This window comes from Lampris incognitus, chromosome 10 (genome assembly GCF_029633865.1).
Source record: "Lampris incognitus isolate fLamInc1 chromosome 10, fLamInc1.hap2, whole genome shotgun sequence".
Classification (NCBI taxonomy): domain Eukaryota; kingdom Metazoa; phylum Chordata; class Actinopteri; order Lampriformes; family Lampridae; genus Lampris; species Lampris incognitus.
The window spans coordinates 51,817,258-51,841,076 of NC_079220.1; the positions used below are offsets into that span (position 1 = coordinate 51,817,258).

General features: G+C 46.8%; 1 protein-coding gene across 2 annotated transcripts in view; it reads right to left on the reverse strand.

Moving 5' to 3' along the window:
• The window catches only part of abca3b (ATP-binding cassette, sub-family A (ABC1), member 3b), a 59,134-nt gene extending 35,521 nt beyond the window's left edge, over positions 1 to 23,613 (reverse strand). For both annotated transcript variants that reach the window (XM_056287516.1, XM_056287515.1), the window contains exons 1-5: positions 23,362 to 23,613; positions 21,504 to 21,602; positions 15,899 to 16,157; positions 10,241 to 10,368; positions 3,477 to 3,642 (exon numbers count right to left, since the gene is read on the reverse strand). In XM_056287516.1, coding sequence (XP_056143491.1) covers positions 3,477 to 3,642; positions 10,241 to 10,368; positions 15,899 to 16,157; positions 21,504 to 21,557 — 607 coding nt within the window. In that variant the 5' untranslated portion in view covers positions 21,558 to 21,602; positions 23,362 to 23,613. The remainder of the gene's footprint in view (positions 1 to 3,476; positions 3,643 to 10,240; positions 10,369 to 15,898; positions 16,158 to 21,503; positions 21,603 to 23,361) is intronic.
• Between the last annotated feature and the right edge of the window lie 206 nt (positions 23,614 to 23,819).

Below are 23,819 nucleotides of genomic sequence, written 5' to 3' on the forward strand. Positions count from 1 at the left end.
CACGTGCCCAGGGGCCTCTGAGTGCAAAAGGGCCCTCCACGATGGGAGAGGGAAGAAAATCGGGCTCCACAGATATATAACACAAAATTCTCTTGATCATTATCCAATCCGAATGAAATAAAAGTTGTTTCCAAGAAAATTAAGTCTCACGATTGATTGGGGTTTTTTTTGTGAGATGGCTGGGCAAGTGGCAACTGGTGAGCAAGAATGCACTGTATAGACTGGCTAATAGTCAAGGTGGACAGGCATAGAGAGCAGGTGGTTTACATTGCACAGATTGAAAATCAATTTTTCTTAAGCCAAGCCAAGGTTGAAAACAGTGGAATTAATTTTTACAGTTAGCTTGTATCAGTGAGAACTGTGTGGGAAAGATTGCCAAGCAGCAGAAAATGGACGGCGTTTAACCAAAAAGCCCAGCGGAGCTGCCAAAACAAAGAAAAGAAAGGAAAAGGAAGTGAAAGAAACGGCCACAATGAAAAAATGTCCCGCTAAGAAGTAGCTTTTTCTAAATAAGCTAAAAGTTAAGAAGGGGGCATTCCAATGGAGGATGTCAAGCTAGCTAGTAGTAACAATAGCCTGGCAATTGTCTACTGTCGAATATACATCTGGATTTTGAGGACTTGATCACAGTTTGCAAAGAAAAAGTCAGAAAAGAAGAACTTCTAAAGGAAAGAACCATTCGATTATGCTGTCTGTGCACTGAGCAGTGCTATCTATTGTGATTGTTTGTTGCTGTATTTTTGTGGATGAGTTTATTTGATATGCTGTTTGCATGTGTATTGCATCGCTGTGGTGTAATACTGCTATATTGTGTTGGAGTCGGTTTGTCAAGATAATAAAACATATGTTGGCTTTTGCAGTTCTGTGTGAGTCTGCCTAGCTCACTTAGTGAGCCTTGTTTTGAAACTTGCATTTTTTGAATTTTTTTTTATTTTATTTTGTTATACTGTATTAATCCCCATGGGGAAATTCTGCTCTGCATTTAACCCATCCTAGCTGTGTAGCTAGAAGCAGTGGGCAGCACCCGGGTACCAACTCCAGTTCGTCTTGCCATGCCTCGGTCAGGGGCACAGACAGGAAACCCTAACATGCATGTCTTTCTGATGGTGGGGGAAACCGCAGCACCTGGAGAAAACCACGGGGAGAACATGCAAACGCCACACAGAGGATGACCTGAGATGACCCCCAAGGTTGGACAACCCCGGGGTTCGAACCCAGGACCTTCTTGCTGTGAGGCAACAGCAGTAACCACTGGGCCATCGTGCCGCCCATTCAGCTGTGCTGTGTGACTACCTTAGGCAGTGTTGTAAACATATTCCTAGTCAGTCACATTATCATGTATCAGTAAGAACTGGTGTGCTGTCTGCTTGAGTGCTTTTCAGTCAACACAAATATTGCCAAATCTAGAGTCATACACTGCCTTGGTTTGATTTAATCCATCGTTTCCTTGTCTTGTGATTTGTGAGTGAAATGGCAGTGCTTGATCTATTGAACTGAGTAGGCAAACCGGCTCAGCTGGACTCGTTATTTAGCCTTTCACCAATAGGTGTGTGGTTATGGTCTAGTGCAGTGGTGGCTAACCATGTGCCATGGAAGCCACGTGTATGCAGGTTTTCATTCCAGTCAGACTCCACATCAGGTGATTTCAGTAGTTAGCAACCCTTCAACCGAAGAGGAAGAATGTATCAGGGAAATCACCTAGTGTGGAGTAGGGGTGGAATGAAAACCTGCATACACATGGCTCTCCGTGGCACATGGTTAGCCACCCCTGGTCTAGTGGATTTGACATGCTAGCTTGACTGGAAGCTTAAAATAATTAAGGTGGGGGTTTAATGGCTGCAGTGGGTGGTATGGGGTGGGCGTGGTGTGTGTGGGAGGCAGGGGGTCGGGCTATGAACTTCATTGCCCAGGGACCCCGGGGTGGACGTGGTGTGTGTGTGGGAGGCAGGGGGTTGGGTTATGAGCTTCAGTGCCCAGGGACCCCGGGGTGGGCATGGTGTGTGTGTGGGAGGCAGAGGGTTGGGCTATGAGCTTCAGTGCCCAGGGACCCCTGAGGGTACTAATCCAGCCTTGCTAATGCTGGTACCCACTGTTGAAACCGCTTCCGGATCTACCATATGGACAACCAGGCCACATGCCCAGGGGCCCTGAGCGCAAAAGGGCCCTCCGCGATGGGAGAGGAAAAAAGAAAGAATGCATTTATGTGTTATGTTGAGATCCACAGAAATGACACAAAACTTGTCCCACTCTCTTGGTCTTGATAATTATCCAATCAGAATGAAATAAAAGTTGTTTCCAAGAAAACTGAGTCTCATGATTGACTGGTTTATTGGTGAGATGGCTGAAAAGGGGTGACTGGTGAGCAAGCGGTAGCGCTAAAAGTGGGTGGGCATAGAGAGCAGGGGGCTTACACTGCACAGGTTCAAGATCAGTTTTCCTCAAGCCAAGTTGAGGTTACAAACAGCGGAATTCATTTTTACCTGACCCACATTACGTTGTATGAGTGAGAAGTGCGCGAGAAAACTTGCCAAGCAGCAGAAAATGGTTGACCCAAAAGCCCAGCAGGGCTGCCAAAAAAAGGAAAAAGACAGGAAAGGAAAAGGAAGTGAAGGAAGCGGGCACAATAAAAAAAAAACAAATGTGCCAATAATAAGTAGCTTTTTATAAAAAGGTAAACAAAGTGAAGAAGAGGGCGGTAACAATAACCTTGTTTCCTTGTCTTGTGCTTTGTGAGTAAAATGGCAGTACTTGGTCTACTGAACTAGACGTAAACCTGCTCAGCTGGACTGCTTATTCAGCCTTTGACCAATAGTTGTGTGATTATGGTGTGGTAGATTTCACATACCAGCTTGACTGGAAGCTCAAAATAATGAAGGTGGGGTTTAAAGGCTGCGGTGGGTGCCGTGGGGTGGGCGTGGTTTGTACGTGGGAGGCGGGGGGGGGGGTATGAGTTTCAGTGCCCAGAGGCCCCTGGAGGTACTAATCCAGTCTTGGCTGAAACACTCTTGATGCGTGCTCAATAATCCAGGTAAGAAAATCAAAGAAGGTTGAATCAGTTCGTCTGGATACAACGTTTATTGACATGATCCGACATGATCGGCTGATCTGCCAATAAACGTTGTATCCAGATGAACGGATTCAACCTTCTTTGATGTCCAACACTCGTTTTCCGAGGCCTCGAAAGACGCTGTTGTGAAACTGTGCCTAGTAGTGCGCCCATGTCCAAATTCTCTACAATGAAACTGATGAGTAAATAATATTATAACCAATATGCACGACGGCAACAACTGCGCAAATAAGACCAAGGTTGTCTAAAAAAAAAATCAAAAAAAGGAATGATCTTTTAAGGGTTTTGTCCTGCTCTTTGAATCCTAATGGCAGACTGTGGCTTTGTTTTGCACAGTCCGTCACAGTATCATAGGCGGCTGGAAGAACATGTAGGTCTTTATAAATATGTATGTGTGTGTGTGGCTCACCAGGTGTGCCCCCATGTTTGTCAAACTGCTCCCTGGGCCCCGGCAGCTGAAAGAGGGGGAAGAGGCTGAGGGTATGCCAGTCCAGGTCATTGTTTGGGTTCAGCTCAGACTTCTCCTTGGCTGGGGCATTTCGTGGCGTGTATGTGAAACGTAGGTGGTAGCTCACCTGTAAGGGAATGGGAGGTGGGGGGGGGGGGTGAAAAGACGATTTAGAGTGGGTGAAGGCAACTGGGGGTAAAGCCAGGGCAGTAAAGCAAAGGAATGGATGGGGGTGAGCAGACATTGACACTGCTCATTTGCCCCTCAAGTTCTTTTTTATCTTTGTGTTACACTGCTGTGGGCAACAATATTTAGTGACATGAAATAAAAGGACAAATCTGATTCCTGATTCTTGTATCACCCTTTCTATTGAAATTGGTCCGTAATTGTCTGTTTGTTTTGGGTTTTTTTTATAAATTTATTTCTGAATTTTCCCTTTTTCCCCCAACTTAGTGGCCAATCGCTCCCTATTTTAGTTCAAACACCCACCCTCGTACTGCATGCGTTCGCCAACTGCATCTCTCCGGCCGGCAGTCTCGGAGGAGACGCCTCGCCACTTCCGTGACAAGGCGACTCCAGGCCGAACCACTGCTTTTCCCCCACACACACACACACAGACGCATTCATGTGACGAACACAAGCCGACTCCGCCCCCCTCCCGAAGACAGCGTTGCCAATTATTGCTGCTTCATCGAGTCCGGCCATAGTCGGATCTGACGAGACCGAAGCGTGAACCCCGGTCCCCAGTGGGCAACTGCATCGACACAAAGCCGATGCTTAGACCGCTACACCACCGCGGACCCCGGTCTGTTTGTTTTTAAACAGTACTTATTGCACAAAGTCTTCATTGTTTTCATTACGAAGTATTTAGGCCTTTACATTTACTTCCCAGCTGAGCAACTGTTTACTTTACCAACTTGGCATCCCTACTATACCAACTTAACTTCCTCGGTATAGCCACCACGGCAGAGAGGAGTCACAGAAGAAAATAGAAACCAAATCCCAACTTCTGTTGACTGCTACCTGTACAAAGGCACCTTTATCCTGACAAGACATGCGTGCAACATGAGGAGTAAACTGAGTCACTTGTTCTGCTTCACTCAAAGGAAAGGGTTGGCTGCCCATGAAAGACTGAGAACCACTATCATAAAAGAGAAACACTGCAGGAATATACAAAAAAAACAAAAACCCCCAAAAACAGGTGGTCTACGAGAGAAAAATGAGAGTGAAAAGGAAATGGGATATAGATAAGATGATTCACCCCGGCATGGAGGAGTAAATCTCTCCCTTTCCTCTCCACCTTAAGTGGGCCTCATGCAGACTAAAGCTGATTTAGCCTATTTAGTCTGTCAAACTGCTAACAGTCTACTTTTCTGAGACGACGCTGTCAACTTGCAGACCCCTGGGTTCTCTCACTGTCAAGAATTTACCCGCTACGGTTCGAGAACTCCGGGTGCTCCGGTTTCCTCCCACAGTCCAAAGACATGTAGGTCAGGTGACTCGGCCGTACTAAATTGTCCCTAGGTGTGTGTGTGTGTGTGTGTGTGTGTTTGTCGGCCCTGTGGTGGTCTGGCGGTCTGTCCAAGGTGTGTCCCCGCCTGCCCCCTAATGACTGCTGGGATAGGCTCCAGCTTCCCCGTGACCCTGAGAGCAGGATAAGCGGTTTGCATAATGGATGGAGAACTTAAGTGGATTGTAGAAAAGCAGTAGGTAGTACATAATGTTGCGTAACCGCCTGTGTTTTATGTGGGCATCCCTCCAAGTCCACTTCATCTTTAGCACAAACTTAGCCAAAAAAAAGATTCTGAATTTGATTTAGGAGGCAAAGGAAATCTTCAGTAGGAGCCTCCACACTGCTGAGAAGGTGCTGCTAATTTCTTAGGGATTGCCTGTTAGGCCTTTGTGAACTTAAAAAAGTGCTGGGGTTGCCAGCAGGGAGTTTAAAAAGACACTTAACTCAGTGATACATACTCAGACAACTGCATATCTGTAAATGTCTTCAGTGGAAGTCACACAAAACCACTCCTGATGACAGTGTATGTCTAAGAAATAAGCACGTCTCTCTTACAATGTGTTTCTTTTTTTTAAATTCTAATTGTCATCTTCTTATCTTGACGGCACAGTGGTTAGCGTGGTTGCCTCACAGCAAGAAGGTCCTGGGTTCGAGCCCCGGGGAAGTCCAACCTTGGTGGGTCGTCCCGGGTCGTCCTCCATGTGGACCTTGCATGTTCTCCCCGTGTCTGCGTGGGTTTCCTCCGGGAGCTACGGTTTCCTCCCACAGTCCAAAGACATGTAGGTCAGGTGAATCGGCCGTACTAAATTGCCCCTAGGTATGAATGTGTGTGTGGGCCCTGTGTGATGGCCTGGCGGCCTGTCCAGGGTGTCTCCCCGCCTGCTGCCCAATGACTGCTGGGATAGGCTCCAGCATCCCCGCGACCCTGAGAGCAGGATAAACGGTTCAGATAATGGATGGATCTTCTTATCTTCAGGGTGAACATGGGATTGGGTTTTTTTTTCCACAGGCATCTTTATTCGGAGAGATATGTGAAACGTACCTTAAAGACGTCCCATTCTTTATTACAGTTTAGAGAAGGAGGAAATACCTTCCCTCAGAGTGTAAACAAACAGTTCTGAACTGTCCTTTGGGGTTCGAGGCAGGAATAAGAAGTAGCTTAACAAGTGCCGCCAGTTTTTTTTCTAACCGTTCTGTTTGCTTCATCTCTGGAGAAAAGCATTCCCCCTTAAACGGGCCCACATTGAGATCAGCAGACTCAAAGTAATGCAACTAGCAAACTAGGGGAAAGGGGCATATTAAGATGTCTAATGTCCGATGAAATGGAAACGGAAGTGAAAATCAGGACAGAACAGGGTCCTTACATAAACGAAGCCATGAACATTTTGAATAATAATTGTTCACAGCTGAATACTTTGTTTCCTTTTGAACATCTTCTTTCAGCTGTTCCCGTTAGGGGTCGCCACAGCGGATCATGTTTCCATCTCTTCCTGTCCTCTGTCTTCCCCTGTTATGCCAGCCACCTGCATGTCCTCCCTTCACCACATCCATAAACCTCCTCTTTGGCCTTCCTCTTTTCCTCTTCCCTGGCAGCTCCATATTCAGCATCCTTCTCCCAATATACCCAGCATCTCTCCTCCACACATGTCCAAACCATCTCAATCTTGCCTCTCTTGCTTTGCCCCCAAACCGTCCAACCTGTCACTCCCAGTGACAATCTTAGCATCTTCAACTCTGCCACCTCCAGCTCCACCTCCTGTCTTTTCATCAGTGCCTCTGTCTCCAAACCATATAACATAGCTGGTCTCACTACCATCCTGTAAACCTTCCCTTTAACTCTTGCTGGTGTCTTCACCTCTCTTCTGCACTCCCTGTTACTTTGAACAGCTGACCCCAAGTATTTAAACTCATCCACCTTTGCTACCTCTATTCCTTGCATCCTCGCCATTCCACTGTCCTCCCTCTTCTTCACGCATATAATAATAACAAATCAAACTTATATAGCGCTGTATTCTGTCTTGCTCCGACTGACTTTCGCTCTTCTTCTCTCCAGTGCGTACCTCCACCTCTCCAGGCTCTACTCAACCTGCACCCTACAGATCACGTCATCCGCGAACATCACAGTTCAAGGAGACTCCTGCCTGATCTCGTCCATCAACCTGTCCATCACCATTGCAAACAAGCAAGGGTTTAGAGCCGATCCTTGATGTAATCCCCCCTCCACCTTGAACCCATCCTTCACCCCTACCGCACACCTTACCACCGTCACACTTCCCTCATACATATCCTGCACCACTCCTACATACTTCTCTGCCACCACCAACTTCCTCATACAATACCACACCTCCTCTCTCGGCACCCTGTCATTCTCAAAGCAAACAACATCTGTGGTGCTCTTTACTGGCATGAACCCCAACTGCTGCTCGCTGATCATCACCTCTCCTCTTAACCTAGCTTCTATTACGCTTTCCCACATCTTCATGCTGTGGCTGATCAACTTTATACCTCTATAGTTGCTACAGCTCTGCACATCGCCCTTGTTTCCACTAGAATTTATTACCGTAACGGTCTCTTAACTGTTCTTCCCAAAAACACCATTAAACAGCTGCAGCTTATTCAGAATGCTGCTGCTGCTCGAGTTTTAACCAGCACCAAGAGACCAGAGCACATTACTGCAGTCCTGAAACCTTTACACTGGCTTCCAGTTAGTTACACAATAGATTTTAAAGTGCTGCTACTTGTCTACAAATCACTGACTGGTGTAGGCCCAGAATACATCACTGACATGCCTGAAGAGTATAAACCGGGTAGCGCCCTAAGATCCATGGACTCGGGTCACTTAGTTCAGCCCGGAGTCCAAACCAAACATGGTGAAGTAGTATTTAGCCATCATGCTGCATGCAACTGGAGCAAACAACCAGAAGATCTTAGATGTGCCCCAAATCTAGGTTAAAAACATTTCTTTTTCCTTGTGCCTATGCTTGGGCATTAAAACTTGCACCTCATTCCTACTGCACTCTGGAAGTAGACCTCCAGTCACCCCAGGCGGGGAAGTGACTATGTATTTATTCTGTTTTGGGTTTTTTTTTTTTTACTTTGTATTTTCTTTTTATAGTACCTGTCTTTTATTTATATTACTCTTTATTAATTACTAATTCAAAATACATATTATGTACTTTGTGCTCTTTTAATCATATTTTATAAGACTGTTTCTATTTGGTTTTATTTACTCTCTTAATTATATTTCACATGGTTGTTCCTTTTCTGTTTTTATTTGGGTAAAGCACACTGAATTGCCTTGTGTACCAAATGTGCTATATAAATAAACTTGCTTATTCTTGAAAACCAATACCAGTACACTACTTCTCCTCTCCTCAGGCATCCTCTCCCTTTCTATGATTGTGTTAAACCGTCTAGTTAAAAACTCCACCGCCATCTCTCCTAAACATCTCTGGGTCTCCACAGGTATGTCATCTGGACCAACTGCCTTTCCACTCTTCATCCTCTTCACAGCTGCCCTCACTTCCTCCTTGCTAATCCACTGCACTTCCTGATTCCCTATCCCAATATCATCCAAACCCCCCCCCCCCCCCATTTTCTTAATTCACCAGCCCCTCAAAGTACTCCTTCCACCTTCTCAACACACTCTCCTCCCTTGGCAGCACATTTCCACCTCTGTCCTTCATCACTCTAACCTGCTGCACGTCCTTCCCAGCTCGGTCCCTCTTGTCTAGCTAATCAATAAAAGTCCTTTCCTCCTTCCTTAGTGTCTAACCTCTCATACAACTCACCATTTGCCTTTTCCTTTGCCCTCTCTCTCTTCACCTTACGCTGCATCTCCTTGTACTCCCGTCTACTTTCGTCATCTCTCCGACTATCCCACTTCTTCGCCAACCTCTTCCTCCGTATACTTTCCTGTACTTCCTCATTCCACCGCCAAGCGTCCTTGTCTTCCTCCCTCTGTCCAGATGACACATCAACTACTACCTTCCTAGTTTTTTCCCCCCTCACTATTTCTGCAACAATTGCCCTGCCAACTCTTCACTACCACCCAGTACCTGTCTTAACTCCTGCCTGAACTCCACACAACAGTCTTCCTTCTTCAACTTCCACTATTTGATCCTTGGCTCTGCCTTCACTCGCTTCCTCTTCTTGCTCTCCAAAGTCATCCTACAGACCACCATCCGATGCCGCCTAGCTCTGTTCTCCCCCATCACCGCCTTGCAGTCTCCAATCCCATTCAGATCGCACATCCTGCATAAGATATAGTCCACCTGTGTGCACCTTCCTCTACTCTATACCCTCCCGAGGGTCAAACAGAAAGCAGTAAGCACTGTCCTGATGGGATGGGTACTATGGCGTCATGTTTATTAGCCAAGTAATTACACATGTTAAGTGTGCCACAGACAAAAGAATATAAACATCCATCCATTATCCAAACCACTTATCCTGCTCAGGGTCGTGGGGATGCTGGAGCCTATCCCAGCAGTCATTGGGCAGCAGACAGGGAGACACCCTGGACAGGCCGCCAGACCATCACAGGGCTAATATAAACAGTATATGACGAAAGTATGAGTAAGTAGTTATATGTACATCAACTATGTCTGACTAATTGCACTGACAGGAAGTTACGAGTATCGGCTCAAGAAATGAATGAAAACAGGTTGTGTTAAAAAGCTACAGAATATCACACTGAGCTGTGAGCGTGTTGAAAACTTAAAGCAACACAAAGAAAAAGATGTTCATATATGTCAAAAGGTATGACGAGAGTATAAATAGGTAGATATAACAAATAAATTCAATTTATATTACAGGGTGCACATCCCCACGGGAGTGACTGCTAGCACATATCGGCCAGCTGTTGTTCAGCAAGCTCACATATCCTCCATCAGTTTTATAGTACCATTTGTTTGTCTTTCATACCCATTATAAATATTTGCACAGGCAGTGAAAAAGACGTTGCACGTGATGCATTCCTGGATCTGACGGGAATAACACGCCGTCAGTCGTTTTGAGGAACGATAAAGTCACATATGCACGGCGGAGGATTCGTCGAAAACCCCTGATGAGTAATGCAATGCAATACTTTACATTACTTGCTCTCCCTCCCCAAATACAAACCCAGTTCAGATGGGACCTGATGATGATTTCCAGACAGACAAGACAGGACAGGACACAGGCAGACAAAAAATAATTTTTCCTTTTACTGTACCTGCTGGGGCAGGGGTTCGTCATCATGGGTGAAAAGGTGTTCGAAAACCACAGCAGCCAGCACCTTTCCTGACAGAGGGTCGTTCCTCACATAGTCCTCAAACTGCTTCTCCGTCTCAAAGCCACGCACTGGAGTAGGAACACACACACACACACACACACAGGCATGCAGCAAACAAGAACAAGAAAATGACGTCAGCTGATGAGTGAAATTCACCTCACGCACAGTTTTCAAGCCCGTCTCATTCTCCGACCTTGGTACGTTCGAATATCCCTGACAAGGCTGAAAACTGAACTGTCTCAGACATAAAATACATTTCCCATAAAAAAAGGGGAAGAAATTCACATCAGCAAACATACAACCACCCACAACAGACACACAAAACCCAAATAAGAAAATACAGACACGGTTGTTGATGATTAAGCCTACCACCGAACAGCTCGAGCACTCCCAGATGAAGCAACGCATCCTACTGAATGAAGAGGGGGGAGAGGAGATGGCAATTTCTTCTTGCTGAATTGCTCACTGCTCTCAGAAGATATCGGAAAGACGTTTTAATCTTATCATACCCACATACAGGTATTCTGTGGTCTAGCAAAGGCTGCCAGTATTACACACAGCCACCAGGGTCAAATCAGGGTCAGTAGCCTAAGATAAACACATGCCTGGAGACACACGGAGGTCACAGAGGGAAGCTGGTCAATAAGAGTAAGAATAAGAATCAGCTGTACAACTGACAGTTCATACAAGCACATCAACTCTGCCTCCTGAATGTTAACAACAGTATCTACAACCTTATATACATTACATCTACTCATATATATATATATATATATATATATATATATATATATCTCCAGTTAGTCAAGTAAATTCTCTATGAGACAGCAAAAGCCGGTTTCATGCTACAAGTAATCATCAGCTGAAAGGACACAGAAAGGACCTGGGACGGCCTGGGGTTCGAACCCAGGACCTTCTTGCTGTGAGGCAATAGTGCTAACTACTGGGCCACCATGGATGAGAAGATGATTTTTATATTATATTATATTATATATACTATATATATATATAGATAGATAGATAGATAGATAGATAGATATAGATAATAATAATAATAATAATAATAAGGTCCGTAGAAGTTCAACCCCTCCTCCACGTGGCACGGGCCGGGCAATGCAACTATGGCAAGCCAGCAATACAAACGGCCAAAGGGGCTCTGACAAATATAAAAGCCCCAAGCCCCGAGGCTCTAAAGTACCGGGTTGGCATCCGGTGGGGGTTAGCCTGCCTCATGGGCAGGAGAGGCTCTTTAACCTTGGTCGGTAACTGTCCTGGAGCTGGTATCTCGAAAAAAGATGGTGGTTGCGCAACCTAAAATTCACTAAAACTTTTATTATCATTATTATTGTTGGTATTATTATCATTAGGGCCCTGTGATGGACTGGCTGCCTGTCCAGGGTATCTCCCCGCCTGCTGCCCAATGACTGCTGAGATAGGTTCCGGCATCCCCGCGACCCCGATTGGGATAAGCGGCTTGGATAATGGATGGATGAATGGGGATACACACACACACACACACACACACACACACACACACACACACACACACACACACACACACACACACACACACACAAACGACTCTATGATATGCGAAAAGATGGGGGCCGAGGATTAACCAGTGCCAGAGCCACTATCGAGGATGAAACAAGGAACATACACAAGTACATCAGAAAGAGGGCCCCCCAGGACTAACTGCTGAGTGAGTACCTCAGGCAGCAGAAGACAGAGATTGGGGATGAAGAAGAAAAAGAAGAGGTATCATGGAAGACTAAGCCCCTCCATGGGATGTACCATTGACAGATAGAAGGTGTGGCTGATAGAGAAATCCTACCAATGGCTAGAAAAGGCTGGACTGAGGGACAGTACAGAGGCTCTGATCATAGCAGCACAAGAACAGGACCTCAGCATCAAATCAGTCGAGGCAGGGGGCTACCACACCAGACAAGACCCAAGATGCAGACTCTGTTAAGATGTCCCCGAGACAGTCCAACACTTAGTAGCAGGGTGTAGACTGCTAGCGTACACTGAAAGGCATAACCAAGTGGTTGGGATAGTGTACAGGAATATCTACTGTATACAGACTTGAAGTCCCCCAAGTCCAAATGGGAGACACTGCCAAAGGTGGTTGAGAATGGCAGAGCTAAGATCCTGTGGAACTTCAAGTTCCAGACTGAAAAGCAGACGTTCGCTAACTAACCAGACATTGTGGTGGTCGACAAGGAACATAAGACAGCAGCAGTGGTAATTCCCAGTGGTAATAAGAGCACAAGGAGCTGTGACCCCCAAACTGGGAGAGTGGCTCCAGCAGATTCCAGGAACAACATCTGAGGTCTCTGTCCAGAAGAGTTCAGTCCTAGGAACAGCTAACATACTGCAGAGAACCCTCAAACTCCCGGGCCTCTGGTAGAGGACCCAAGCTTCAGGAAAACGCACATCATCCGCAAAAATACAATACAATACAACACTCTTTATTTGTCATTGTACATGCATACAATGAAATTAATTCTCTGCATTTAACCCATTGTAGCTGTGTAACGTATTGTATAGGAGCAGTGGGCAGCTGCAGCGCCCGGGGACCAACTCCAGTTCTTCTCTCCATTGCCTAACATGCATGTCTTTTTGTTGGTGGGAGGAAACCAGAGCACCCGAAGAAAACCCATGCAGACACGCAAACTCCACACAGAAAGGACCTGGGATGGCCTGGGGTTCGAACCCAGGACCTTCTTGCTGTGAGGCAACAGTGCTAACCACTGGGCCACTGTGGATGTGAATATATATATATATATATATCAGCCAAAACATTAAAACCACTTGTTTAATATTGTGCAGGTCCCCCTCGTGTCCCCAAAACAGCTCTGAACCATTGAGGCATGGATTCCACAAGACTTCTGAAGTCTTCCTCTGGTATCTGGCACCAAGACGTTAGCCAATAAACCAATAAACACTGTGTCCCGATGAACTGATTCAACTTTCTGTGAAGATGTGAGCAGCAAAACCTTTAAGTCCTATAAGTTGCGGGGTGGGGCCCTCCATGGATTGGACTTATTTTTCCAGCACCTCCCACAGATGTTCGATTGGATAGAGATCTGGGGAATTTGGAGGACAAGGCAACACCCTTGAACTCTTTGTCAGGTTCCACAATCCATTCCTGAACAATTTTTTGCACTGTGGCAGGGCACATTATCCTGCTGAAAGAGGCTACAGCCATCAGAGAACACTGTTGCCATGAAGAGGTGTATCTGGTCTGCAACGAGGTTTAGGTAGGTGGCATGTGTCAAAGTAACATCCACATGAATGCCGGGACCCAAAATTTACCAGCAGAAGAACAATGCCCAGAGCATCACACTGCCTTAGTCGGCTCGACTTCTTCCCACAGTGCATCCTGGTGCCATCTCTTCCCCAGGTAAATATGACATACACATCCGGACACCCACATGATGCAAAAGAAAACATGATTTATCAGACCAGGCCACACTCTTTCATTGCTACATGGTCCGTTTCTGATGCTCACGTGACCACTGTAGGCACCTTCGGCGGTGAACAGGTGTCATCATGGGCACAGTGACCGGTCTGCAGCTATGCAGCCCCATACGCAGCAAGCCGTGATGCACTGTGTGTTCTGACACTTGTCTATCGTAGCCAGAATTAACTTTTTCAGCAATTTGATCTACAGTAGGTCTTCTGTGGGATCGGACCAAACGGGCTAGCCTGCGCTCCCCATGTGCATCAATGAGCCTTCGGCGCTGATGACCCTGTCGCCGGTTCACCTTCCTTGGACCACTTTTAGTAGGTACTGACCACTGCACATCAGGAACACCCCACAAGACCTGCCGTTTTGGAGATGCACTGACCGTCGTCTAGCCATCACAAGTTGGCCCTTGTCAAAGTCGCTCAGATCCTTACACTTGCCCATTTTCCTGGCTCAAACACATCCACTTCAAGAACTGACTGTTCACTTGCTGACTAATAGATCCCACCCCTTGACAGGTGTCATTGTAATGAGATAATCAATGTTATTCACTTTCCTGTCAGTGGTTTTAATGTTTTGGCTGATTGGTGTATACAGTGTCATCCTATCTTCTCTGTTTGCACAAGATATTGTAAACCAAAGTCTTGATCACTCCCCTCTGCACGAAACCACCTAAATTATTCATTCTTGGCTGAGCTAGGATCTCGCAGGGCATATTGACTGTTCACTGTGTGCAGGTCAACCTTAAGATAGACAAATCTCTCTATCCGGCCTTACATCACTGTCATCTGCCTAATTTTTCTGTCATTAAGTCAAAACTACACTTGTGGGTCATGATGTGCCAGCTTATTTACACACGCACCAATTAGACATCCTGTATGTAGTGAGCAAGTTAGGAAGAGGAAGATGAGAGAGCGAGAGAGAGAGAGAGCCCTGTAAAGCCAGATTGGCAGGAAGTAGATGCAAGTAGTCTCCCAGCTGTCTAAACTCCTCTCCGAGTCAGCCAGGGGACAAAGGGGTGTAGCCGTCTTTTCCACACTTTCAATGGAGCTGTTTGTAGAGAAACCGGTATTCTCAGTTCTGCACTGAATGGAATGTCTACCAGTAAAGGTGTCAAGAGAATGGCAATTGCTACACCGGTTAAAGTCATAGCTGCAGTAACATCCAGTAGCCACAAGTGCAAGAACGGGAAAAAAGCGGAAGGCCTGGATCAAACGAGCAAGTGATGCCATTTCCTAAAGAGGAAAGTGGCAATGAAAATACAGCAATACAGAAAAAAAGGAAAAGCAAAGAAGAATAAAGGTTGAAAGAAGGCCAGGATGGCCTTTAAGACATTTTCCAATGGCTGATTTCCCTTGCTTCCACCCCCTTTCCTGCCAAGATGGACTTTTTTTGTTCTGGCCTGTGCTTGGTGACATTTGTATTTCGGAAACCAACACGTGCAGTTCATAAGTATTGTGTTGATTCCATCCATTATCCAAGCCGCTTATCCAAATCAGACTGCTGGGAGCCTATCCCAGCAGTCACTGGGCGGCAGGCGGGGAGACACCCTGGACAGGCCACCAGTGTGTTGATTCCCCAACCTGTTAATTGTTAACCAGGCCCCATAGCATTGTAGGCAACTGCAGTTACAGTGATTAGGTTAAGGGTTAAGGTTCTGTAGTACATAGCAAGGCTGCCCAACAAAGGTTTGAGTAATGGTCTAATCACGTGGTCTTAAAGAATGTCTATGGAGACTCTCGAACCAGTCTCGGAGTCTTAACAAGTAAGAACGTTCACACCTCAATAGCCTGATGAAAATACTGAACTATCCCTTATTGCTTCACGAAGAAGCAGGAAAATTAATGTTGTTTTCAATCAAAACAACAGATTTTGTATGGAGTGTGATTTTTTTATGTGCATGTATGTCATCATACTTAAAGCAGCAACATTGCTTTCGTACATTTGTTACTCAAGTCATTGCTGGTGGAGGTCTTTGAACAAACCAACAGGTTTATCAGTGTGTTGATGACATGGTGCTTTCAGCAAACTATGACTATCTACAGCAAAACTGCTCCAATATGGAGTTCCTTCCACCCCTTGCCTGGGGTTGAAGCACTGAAACACTCCTGCCTACATCTCCCCACCTGAGGCGATGGCGCTGAGGCCCAGGCTGTGCTGTACGTCCTCTGCCACCTGACGCACCACGCTGGAGTTGCCTGGCACGTAGACCAGTTGGTATTGTCCAAAGACCAGGTGGGTGGGCAGATAGTCGACTGAGAAGCTCTCGTAGACGGTGGCATTGGGGTAGTTCTTAAAAGGCACCTTCTGACGCACCACGATGAGGATGCCGGAGAAGAGCAAGGGCAGGGCTATCTCCACCAGAGTCACCAGGATCTGTCGTTTCTGGAGAGCATGGGATGGCAATGGAGAGAGAAGTAGAGGCAGAGCAGAGGACAGGGATGAAGAATAGAATATATAAGAACAAATTAACTTTGTGCAAAAATATCTGCATGACAAAAGAGAATATACATTAAAAAAGGGCTGATCGAATTTTCAAAATGTATGAAACAGAACATTTATCATCTTAATTAACTCACAACCTCCATTAAACGGTACCGAGTGCCTCCATATTTCAGCTACAGGTGAAGCTGTGAAAGCGACGCTGCTAATCTAAGCGATGAGGAATGAAATCTTTTTTTTAGATCCTCCGACATGCCGAAAAGAGCACTGCATACAACTGTGAAGATGAAAAGTATCTCTCCGTGGGTGACGGATTGTCTTAACCGATGAAAAAAAAATGAATAGAATCGTCATTTTATTTATCCCACACAGACTTGCGAATGAATAGATTTCACATATTCTCTAAACAAGGGCGGCACGGCGGCGCAGTGGTTAGCGCGGTCGCCTCACAGCAAGAAGATCCTGGGTTCGAGCCCCGGGGTAGTCCAACCTCGGGGGTCGTCCCGGGTCGTCCTCTGTGTGAAGTTTGCATGTCCTCCCCGTGTCTGCATGGGTTTCCTCCGGGTGCTCCGGTTTCCTCCCACAGTCCAAAGACATGTAGGTCAGGTGAATCGGCTGCACTAAATTGTCCCTCGGTATGAAGGTGTGTATGTCGGCCCTGTGTGATGGCCTGGTGGCCTGTCCAGGGTGTCTCCCCACCTGCCGCCCAATGACTGCTGGGATAGGCTCCAGCATCCCCGCGACCCTGAGAGCAGGATAAGCGGTTCGGATGATGGATGGATGGATATTCTCTAAACAAAATCATTTATGTGAAGGCGCCCCTCACATTGAGAGTGGGTAAACAGTGATTTGGGACAGTTTGAGAATGCTATTCAGTAATCTCAGAGGAGTGTCTGTATCTGAGCCTCTAAACAGACAACTAAATCCAACTTTGTATTCATGGAAATAAAAACAGCCTATTGCACCCCTCAGGGAGCTTAAAAAAAGATTCTGTGCAAATTTCATTACAGGGATAGTCAGTGGCAGTGTCTATCTTGTGAATTCCTGGATATTAAATGTTCATCTGCAATTTTCTCTCATGGTCCCAGTCATTGTTGTTAAAGTGCACTGGAGTAGCATATCACATGACATGGTTAAGCTGCGTTCGAGAACGCCGCTTTCCACTCATATCTTGGGAGGTTTGATTTGAAAGGGCCCTTAATTTAACTGTAAGTATACCTATTCTAATTATCTGTTAACTCCCCCTCCTCTTCCATCTGTTTCTATCTGAGGATGTCTCGTTTTTCCAAGACTTGCTCCGTACCGACAGACGAATTCACAAAGAAATGGATTGCGGCCACTGACGGCGCCATGAATTACGCGTCATTTGCAACCGCTATCTGCCCCGTCCCCGTCTGCGCTAATGACATTACGGTGCAAATACGCCCGTTAAGTTTTGCAGACGAGTGCAGTTTGCCCTTGTTTTGCATCCGATTGCAATTATCCATGTGGCAAAATATAAATGGTGGCTATGCGCCAAGAACACAGTAGGCAGGTTCAAAGTCACCCTTGATGTCATCATCAAGTATAGCAAGAATTGTTTGACCTGGCAACCTGTATCTGCGAATGAGTTCAGTCTCAGTTAAATCATTAAGTGATATTTTCCTCTGAAATAGCCGCTCATGAGCACACCTGGCATGTCGATGTCTGTGCCTGACTACAATCACTACTGCCATGACCACTGGATAGTCTAGGCGTCAGTTACCACCAACTCTCTGAAGACGCTAATTTTCACTCTGTGTGTGGCTATTAGTGCTGGTGTTTGTGAATTTGACTTTTTTGCAATAAGGCTCAGTTGCATAGAGAGGGGTCAATTTTGCGACAAATGTCTGTAATATTGCCCAATATACATTGATCAGCCAAAACATTAAAACCACCTGACTAATATTGTGTAGGTCCCCTTCGTGCCGCCAAAACAACACTGACCCACCAAGGTATGGACTCTACAAGACCTCTGAAGGTGTCCTCTGGTATCTGGCACCAAGACATTAGCAGCAGAAGTCCTGTAAGTTGCAAGGTGGAGCCTCCATAGATCAGACTTGTTTTTCCAGCACATCCCACAGATGCGCAATTGGATTGAGATCTGGGCAATTTGGAGGCCAAGGCAACACCTTGAACTCTTTGTCAGGTTCCTCACACCATTCCTGAACAATTTTTGCAGTGTGGCAGGGTACATTATTCTGCGTCAAGAGGCCACTGCCATCAGGGAATACCGTTGCCATGAAGGGGTGTACTTGGTCTGCAACGAGGTTTAGGTAGGTGGTACGGGTCAAAGTAACATCCACGTGAATCCCAGGACCCAAGGTTTCCCAGCAGAACATTACCCAGAGGATCACACTGCCTCCACCGGCTTGCCTTCTTCCCATAGTGCATCCTGGTGCCATCTCCTCCCCAGGTAAATGACGCACATGCACCCGGCTGTCCACATGATGTAAAAAATAAAAATAAAAAATATGATTCATCAAACCAGACCACCTTCTTCCATTGCTCTGTGGTCAACTTCTGATGCTCACGTGCCCATTGTAGGCACTTTTGGTGGTGGACAGGGGTCATCATGGGCACTCTGACCGGTCTGCAGCTACACAGCCCCATACACAACAAGCTGCGACGCACTGAGTGTTCTGACACCTGTCTATATAGCCAGCGTTAACTTTTTGAGCAACCTGAGCCACAATAGCTCGTCTGTGGGATCGGGCCAAACGGGCTGGCCTTCGCTCACCCACGCACATCGATGAGCCTTCAGCGTTCATGACCCTGTCGCTGGTTCCCTGGTTGTCCTTCCTTGGACCACTTTTGGTAGGTACTGACCACAGCATACCAGGAACACCCCACGAGACCTGCCATTTTGGAGATGCTCTGACCCAGTTGTCTAGCCATCACAATCTGGCTCTTGTCAAAGTTACTCATCCTTACGCTCGCCCATTTTCCTGGTTCCAACACATCAAGAACTGACTGTTCACTTGCTGCTTAACATACCCCAAACCTTGACAGGCGCCATTGTAATGAGATAATGTTATTCCTTTCCCTGTCAGTGGTTTTAATGTTTTGGCTGATCGGTGTTAACCTGCAAATAGCACCAGTGCACTGAGACGCCATTTGCTTGACAGCATAGTTACAGATGCATTTCACCCTTCACAAGTGCTCGTGCACGTTTTCTTTTTGTCAAATCTGTACAGGTTTGGCAGCCGCAAAAGCCGCGCAATCTTTTGGTGAATTCGACAGCACGTCTTTTGTCAGAGTGATTGTTATTTGGGGTGCTTTAACCGTGTGCTCAACCTCATGCCTCTTGGCGCTCAGTCGACCAATCATGGAACTTCAGTGACGTTGTTGGCCACCTGATCCAGTTGCCAAATCGTGTTATTTGACCACTCAGTCGCTCCAAACTTAATTGCCCCACTTTTCCGAGCCCTCCCGTTCGCTGCTTCACCCCCTCTGCCGATCCAGGGAGGGCTGCAGACTACCACATGCCTCCTCCAACCAACCACTTCTTTTCACCTGACAGCGAGGAGTTTCACCAGGGGGACATAGCGCGTGGGAGGATCACGCTATTCCCCCCAGCTCCCCCTCCCCCCCGAACAGGCTCCCCGACCGACCAGAGGAGGTGCTAGTGCAGTGACCAGGACACATACCCACATCCAGCTTCCCACCCGCAGACACGGCCAATTGTGTCTGTAGGGACGCTCGACCGAGCCGGAGGTAACACGGGGATTCGAACCGGCGATCCCCGTGCTGGCAGGCAACGGAATAGACCGCCACACCAAACGAACGCCCATGTTTTGTTTTGTTTTGTTTTTTTGAAGTGCATTTGTGTGTATTACAGCCCAGGAATCTGCTTAAGTGTACGCCAAGTTCACTGGGCTTTCGAAACTTACCAGAAACAACTCGACAAAACTTGACACCGTCTCAGCTCATGCGATACCAAAATCAAACTACAGACTGTTGTGCAATAACATGGTAGTGCCATGTACCAACGGTAACCACTCAGTGGAACAACACTACGCTCGTCACAATCTAACTTGGTACACACCTCAGTCATGCCTCATATGCCCTCTTGTGCCTCTGCATGGCGGCAGCAAACACAAGACACACACACACAGTAGCTTTTCCTTTCCCATGTGCTTCAAATGTCGCCCCCAGTAGACAAAGGGTCATGGAGCAACACGGCTATCTGTTTAGCGAGCTGCCAACTCCCTCCTGAATCACTGGAGCATTGTGAAATCGCTCCCTGATAACCGAGTTAAAATGTTAAGTCCTTTCAGAAAAAGGAAGGAGGGGGGGAAAAAAGCACAGCTACCAACATTCCTCCACTCTGTGCCGGTGGTAAGCAAGCAAGCACTGTTTTCCCAAACACATTCCTGCCACCACCCCCTCCCCCCCCCCCCAAAAAAGTACTTCACCTCGGTCAAAGTTGTTTCAACAACTGTATAATAGTGGAAGCTCAGGCGAATGGCCCCGGTAAGAGAACGTGTCTTCCTTGGAGATATTGATCCGGCACAGTATTGGCTCCCGTCTGACCCGTTTTCCAATTAGCTCAGTGTAAACAGACAGTTGAAGTACACATGGGTTTGTGTTGAGTAACCGTTTTATGTTCACATGGCCCGATTGTACTAGTCTTGTGATTCTCAGTGCTTTTTCAGATCTATGTCAAAGGTAGGCTGAAATTAGGCACCCTCCCCCAAACACTGTTTTCACATATCAACAAAGTGTTAAGGAAAGAGGAATAATATTCGCCACAGTGACCCAGATGATCTCGTTGACACAGCAATAAAGTCCAAGTGTGTTTTATTGACTAAACACTCTTAAACTTTATCTTATGCACGCGGTCAGAGGAGAGATCCATGGATTGCCCAGCACCACTGGTTCAAGCCGTGACACCTATGGCCACAAAGCTACAGAGGCCTAAACCATGAAACGTGTCCGCCTTTATAAATTGTTGAGTTTCATAGTCATTCAAAAATGTCTATTTTGTTTTTCTTCAAACAAGTAAAGAAACCCTGGCGATGCCGCAAAGCAATTCCAGTATCTTCTAATGCAGCTTTGCATGCTGAAGGAATTTCTACAAACCAACGTTAACGTCTCTAAACAAGGTGCTTAATGTTAGAACCGGGTGGAGTTATCAAAACCTGCAGGCCTACGCTTTACAAAACCAAAAAAAAAAAAAAGACATTCAACAGTTGCACACAATGCCATAACTCTATAAAATCAAGATACGTAGACTTGTTATCGTGTGTCTGCATCCCTTCGACCCACCTGCTGAAGGTAGTTTTTCCACAGCAGCAGTCCAAACTGTCGCGCGATAGCCATTTCAAACAGGAGACCGGACACAGCCTGGTGTGCCTTCTACAGCAGCTGGAGAAAGACACAGACAGTGACATGTCATGTTAGACTGAAATAAAAAAGGACTTTGAGAGTCTCACAATAGCCACATTGAACAGCAACTCCTGCAAGAATGCCGGTTTCTGATTCGATTTCTGGGTAAATAACAAAACACGGAAGAGGGAACTGAAAGTGGCCATTTCACAATTTCATATCAGGCTTGATTCCCAAACATACATTTCCCAACAATATGTATTGCACGAAACGTGATCATATCAAACACAAACAAAAGTTCCGGCGATTGCTGGAAAAATATCCCAAATCCTGAAATGAAAACAAAGGAATATTCCAGGTATGGAAAGGAGCCAGCGAGTTAAAATGAAGGTGAAACAAACCCTGCAAAAGTTGACTAAAGCCAAGAGCTGCCAATTAAACAAGCCAATGTAAATATGTAACTTGGTTGTTTTGCCGTACCTGTCGTGTCCCCCGAGTATGAGCAACCCTGAGCGGAGAGACTGTGTCAGAGCATTCTCAGAGTCAACACGTCTGTTACAGTAAGGCTATACAGTAAGGCTATGAAATTAAACGTGCTATATTTGATATCCTGGGTTTTCTTCATCTAGAGGGGAGGTGCCAATAGATCTGAAATGCTCTTGAACTACACACTGCACCCCTACCGAGGCCAGGGACACGGACCTGCAGCCGACTTACGAGCATAAAGACAATATTCTTAAACTGAGGACCAGCATGAGAATCTAGACCTTAAAATTGGATCTGGCACCGACATAGACGTAATCTAGTTCGTAGTCCAGACAGGGACGTAAAACCATCATAAAACTCCCAGTTTACTGGTGATTTTATCATGCAGGCGCCTATTCTGTGCCTCCAAAAGACCAGTAACTGCATGGGCTTATCAGCTGGTTTCTTCCAAACGTGCAAATCTGAGAATAACTAAAGTCCCACGGACAAAAACACTGCTTGTTGACTCTCAAACCACAAACGGGGTGTGTGTGGGTGTGTGTGTGTGCAGCACAAGAGAAAAGCTGTAAAAAGAAATACACACAAACGACCCGAGTCTCACTTAAAGTTTGCTGACAACGTTCCCACCCTAAGGTCTCAGGGGGGCCCCCACCCTAAGGTCTCAGGGCCCCCCCCGTCTTGACAAAACAGGATCCTGAAAAGCATCTCCTTTGCAGATCCAGTAAAAACGATGCCTTGCCCTTTTTCTCCCAACTGGTGCCACTGACGTTGGAAATAACGAATGCAGTTCATGACATTTGAAGGGGGGGTGGTTTGGGGGGGGGCGAAAACTGAGCAGAACCGACAAGGCGCGACAGAATCGGCTCGACCCACTTTGCCTACGTCGTGCAGCATCGCCTCCGCTACGAACGCTCCTTTACCTCGCCGCACACGCACATGGCTTTCTACCGCGCGACGGGGGGGGGGGGACGACATACAGGCCCCTGATTATTGGCGTCACAACCGGCCATATTTACGTTTTAATTTAAGAAACCCATCTTCCGTTCTATTGGTCCAACTCAACCTTTTGGCCGGTGTGATTGGACAATCATCCTGCTTGTCTATTTCAGGGGACACTGGCGGAGGGCTGATGCTGGAGCAAAGCGGCGGCGGCGGCGGCGGCGGGGGGGAGCAAGGGGGGGGGAGACAGACGAACGTTTGTGAGCCGAATGGCCGATACGACTTGTTTTCATTTATCCAAACCACTCATTAACCCCCCCCCGTCCCGTCCCCAATGAATCACGTATTTGCAATGCAAAACCTTCACCATTACCTTAGAGGGCCAGAATAAGGCGGCGGAACTTCATGGATCGCTGTCTCTTCTGTCAGAGAGAGAGAGAGAGAGAGAGAAAACAAAAAAAATCCCCCCCCCGGCTCTTTTCACAGCGATGACATGAATTCGCCCTTCTCCGTCTCCGAGCGCCGGAAGCAGCGAAAGGCAGCGCGGCGGCGTTTGTGACGGGGCGCCCGGTCCGCTCGCTCCCGCTCCACCATCCTCCGGGGCTTATTTCCTGTTTAGGATGACGAGGACACTGCAGCAGCTGCTTGATGCGGGACGCAGCGACGGTCCTCCGAAGGGGGGGGAGGAGGGGGCGGTCACATGACTCGCGGAATCGCTCGTCATGTGACTCGCCTGCCATGTTGCGCTGTTCATTACGGTTCGCGTCGACGGCCGAGTTTCGTACGCGTTAAATGTAAAATCCTCCCGACGGAAAGCCTGAACTCTTCGCA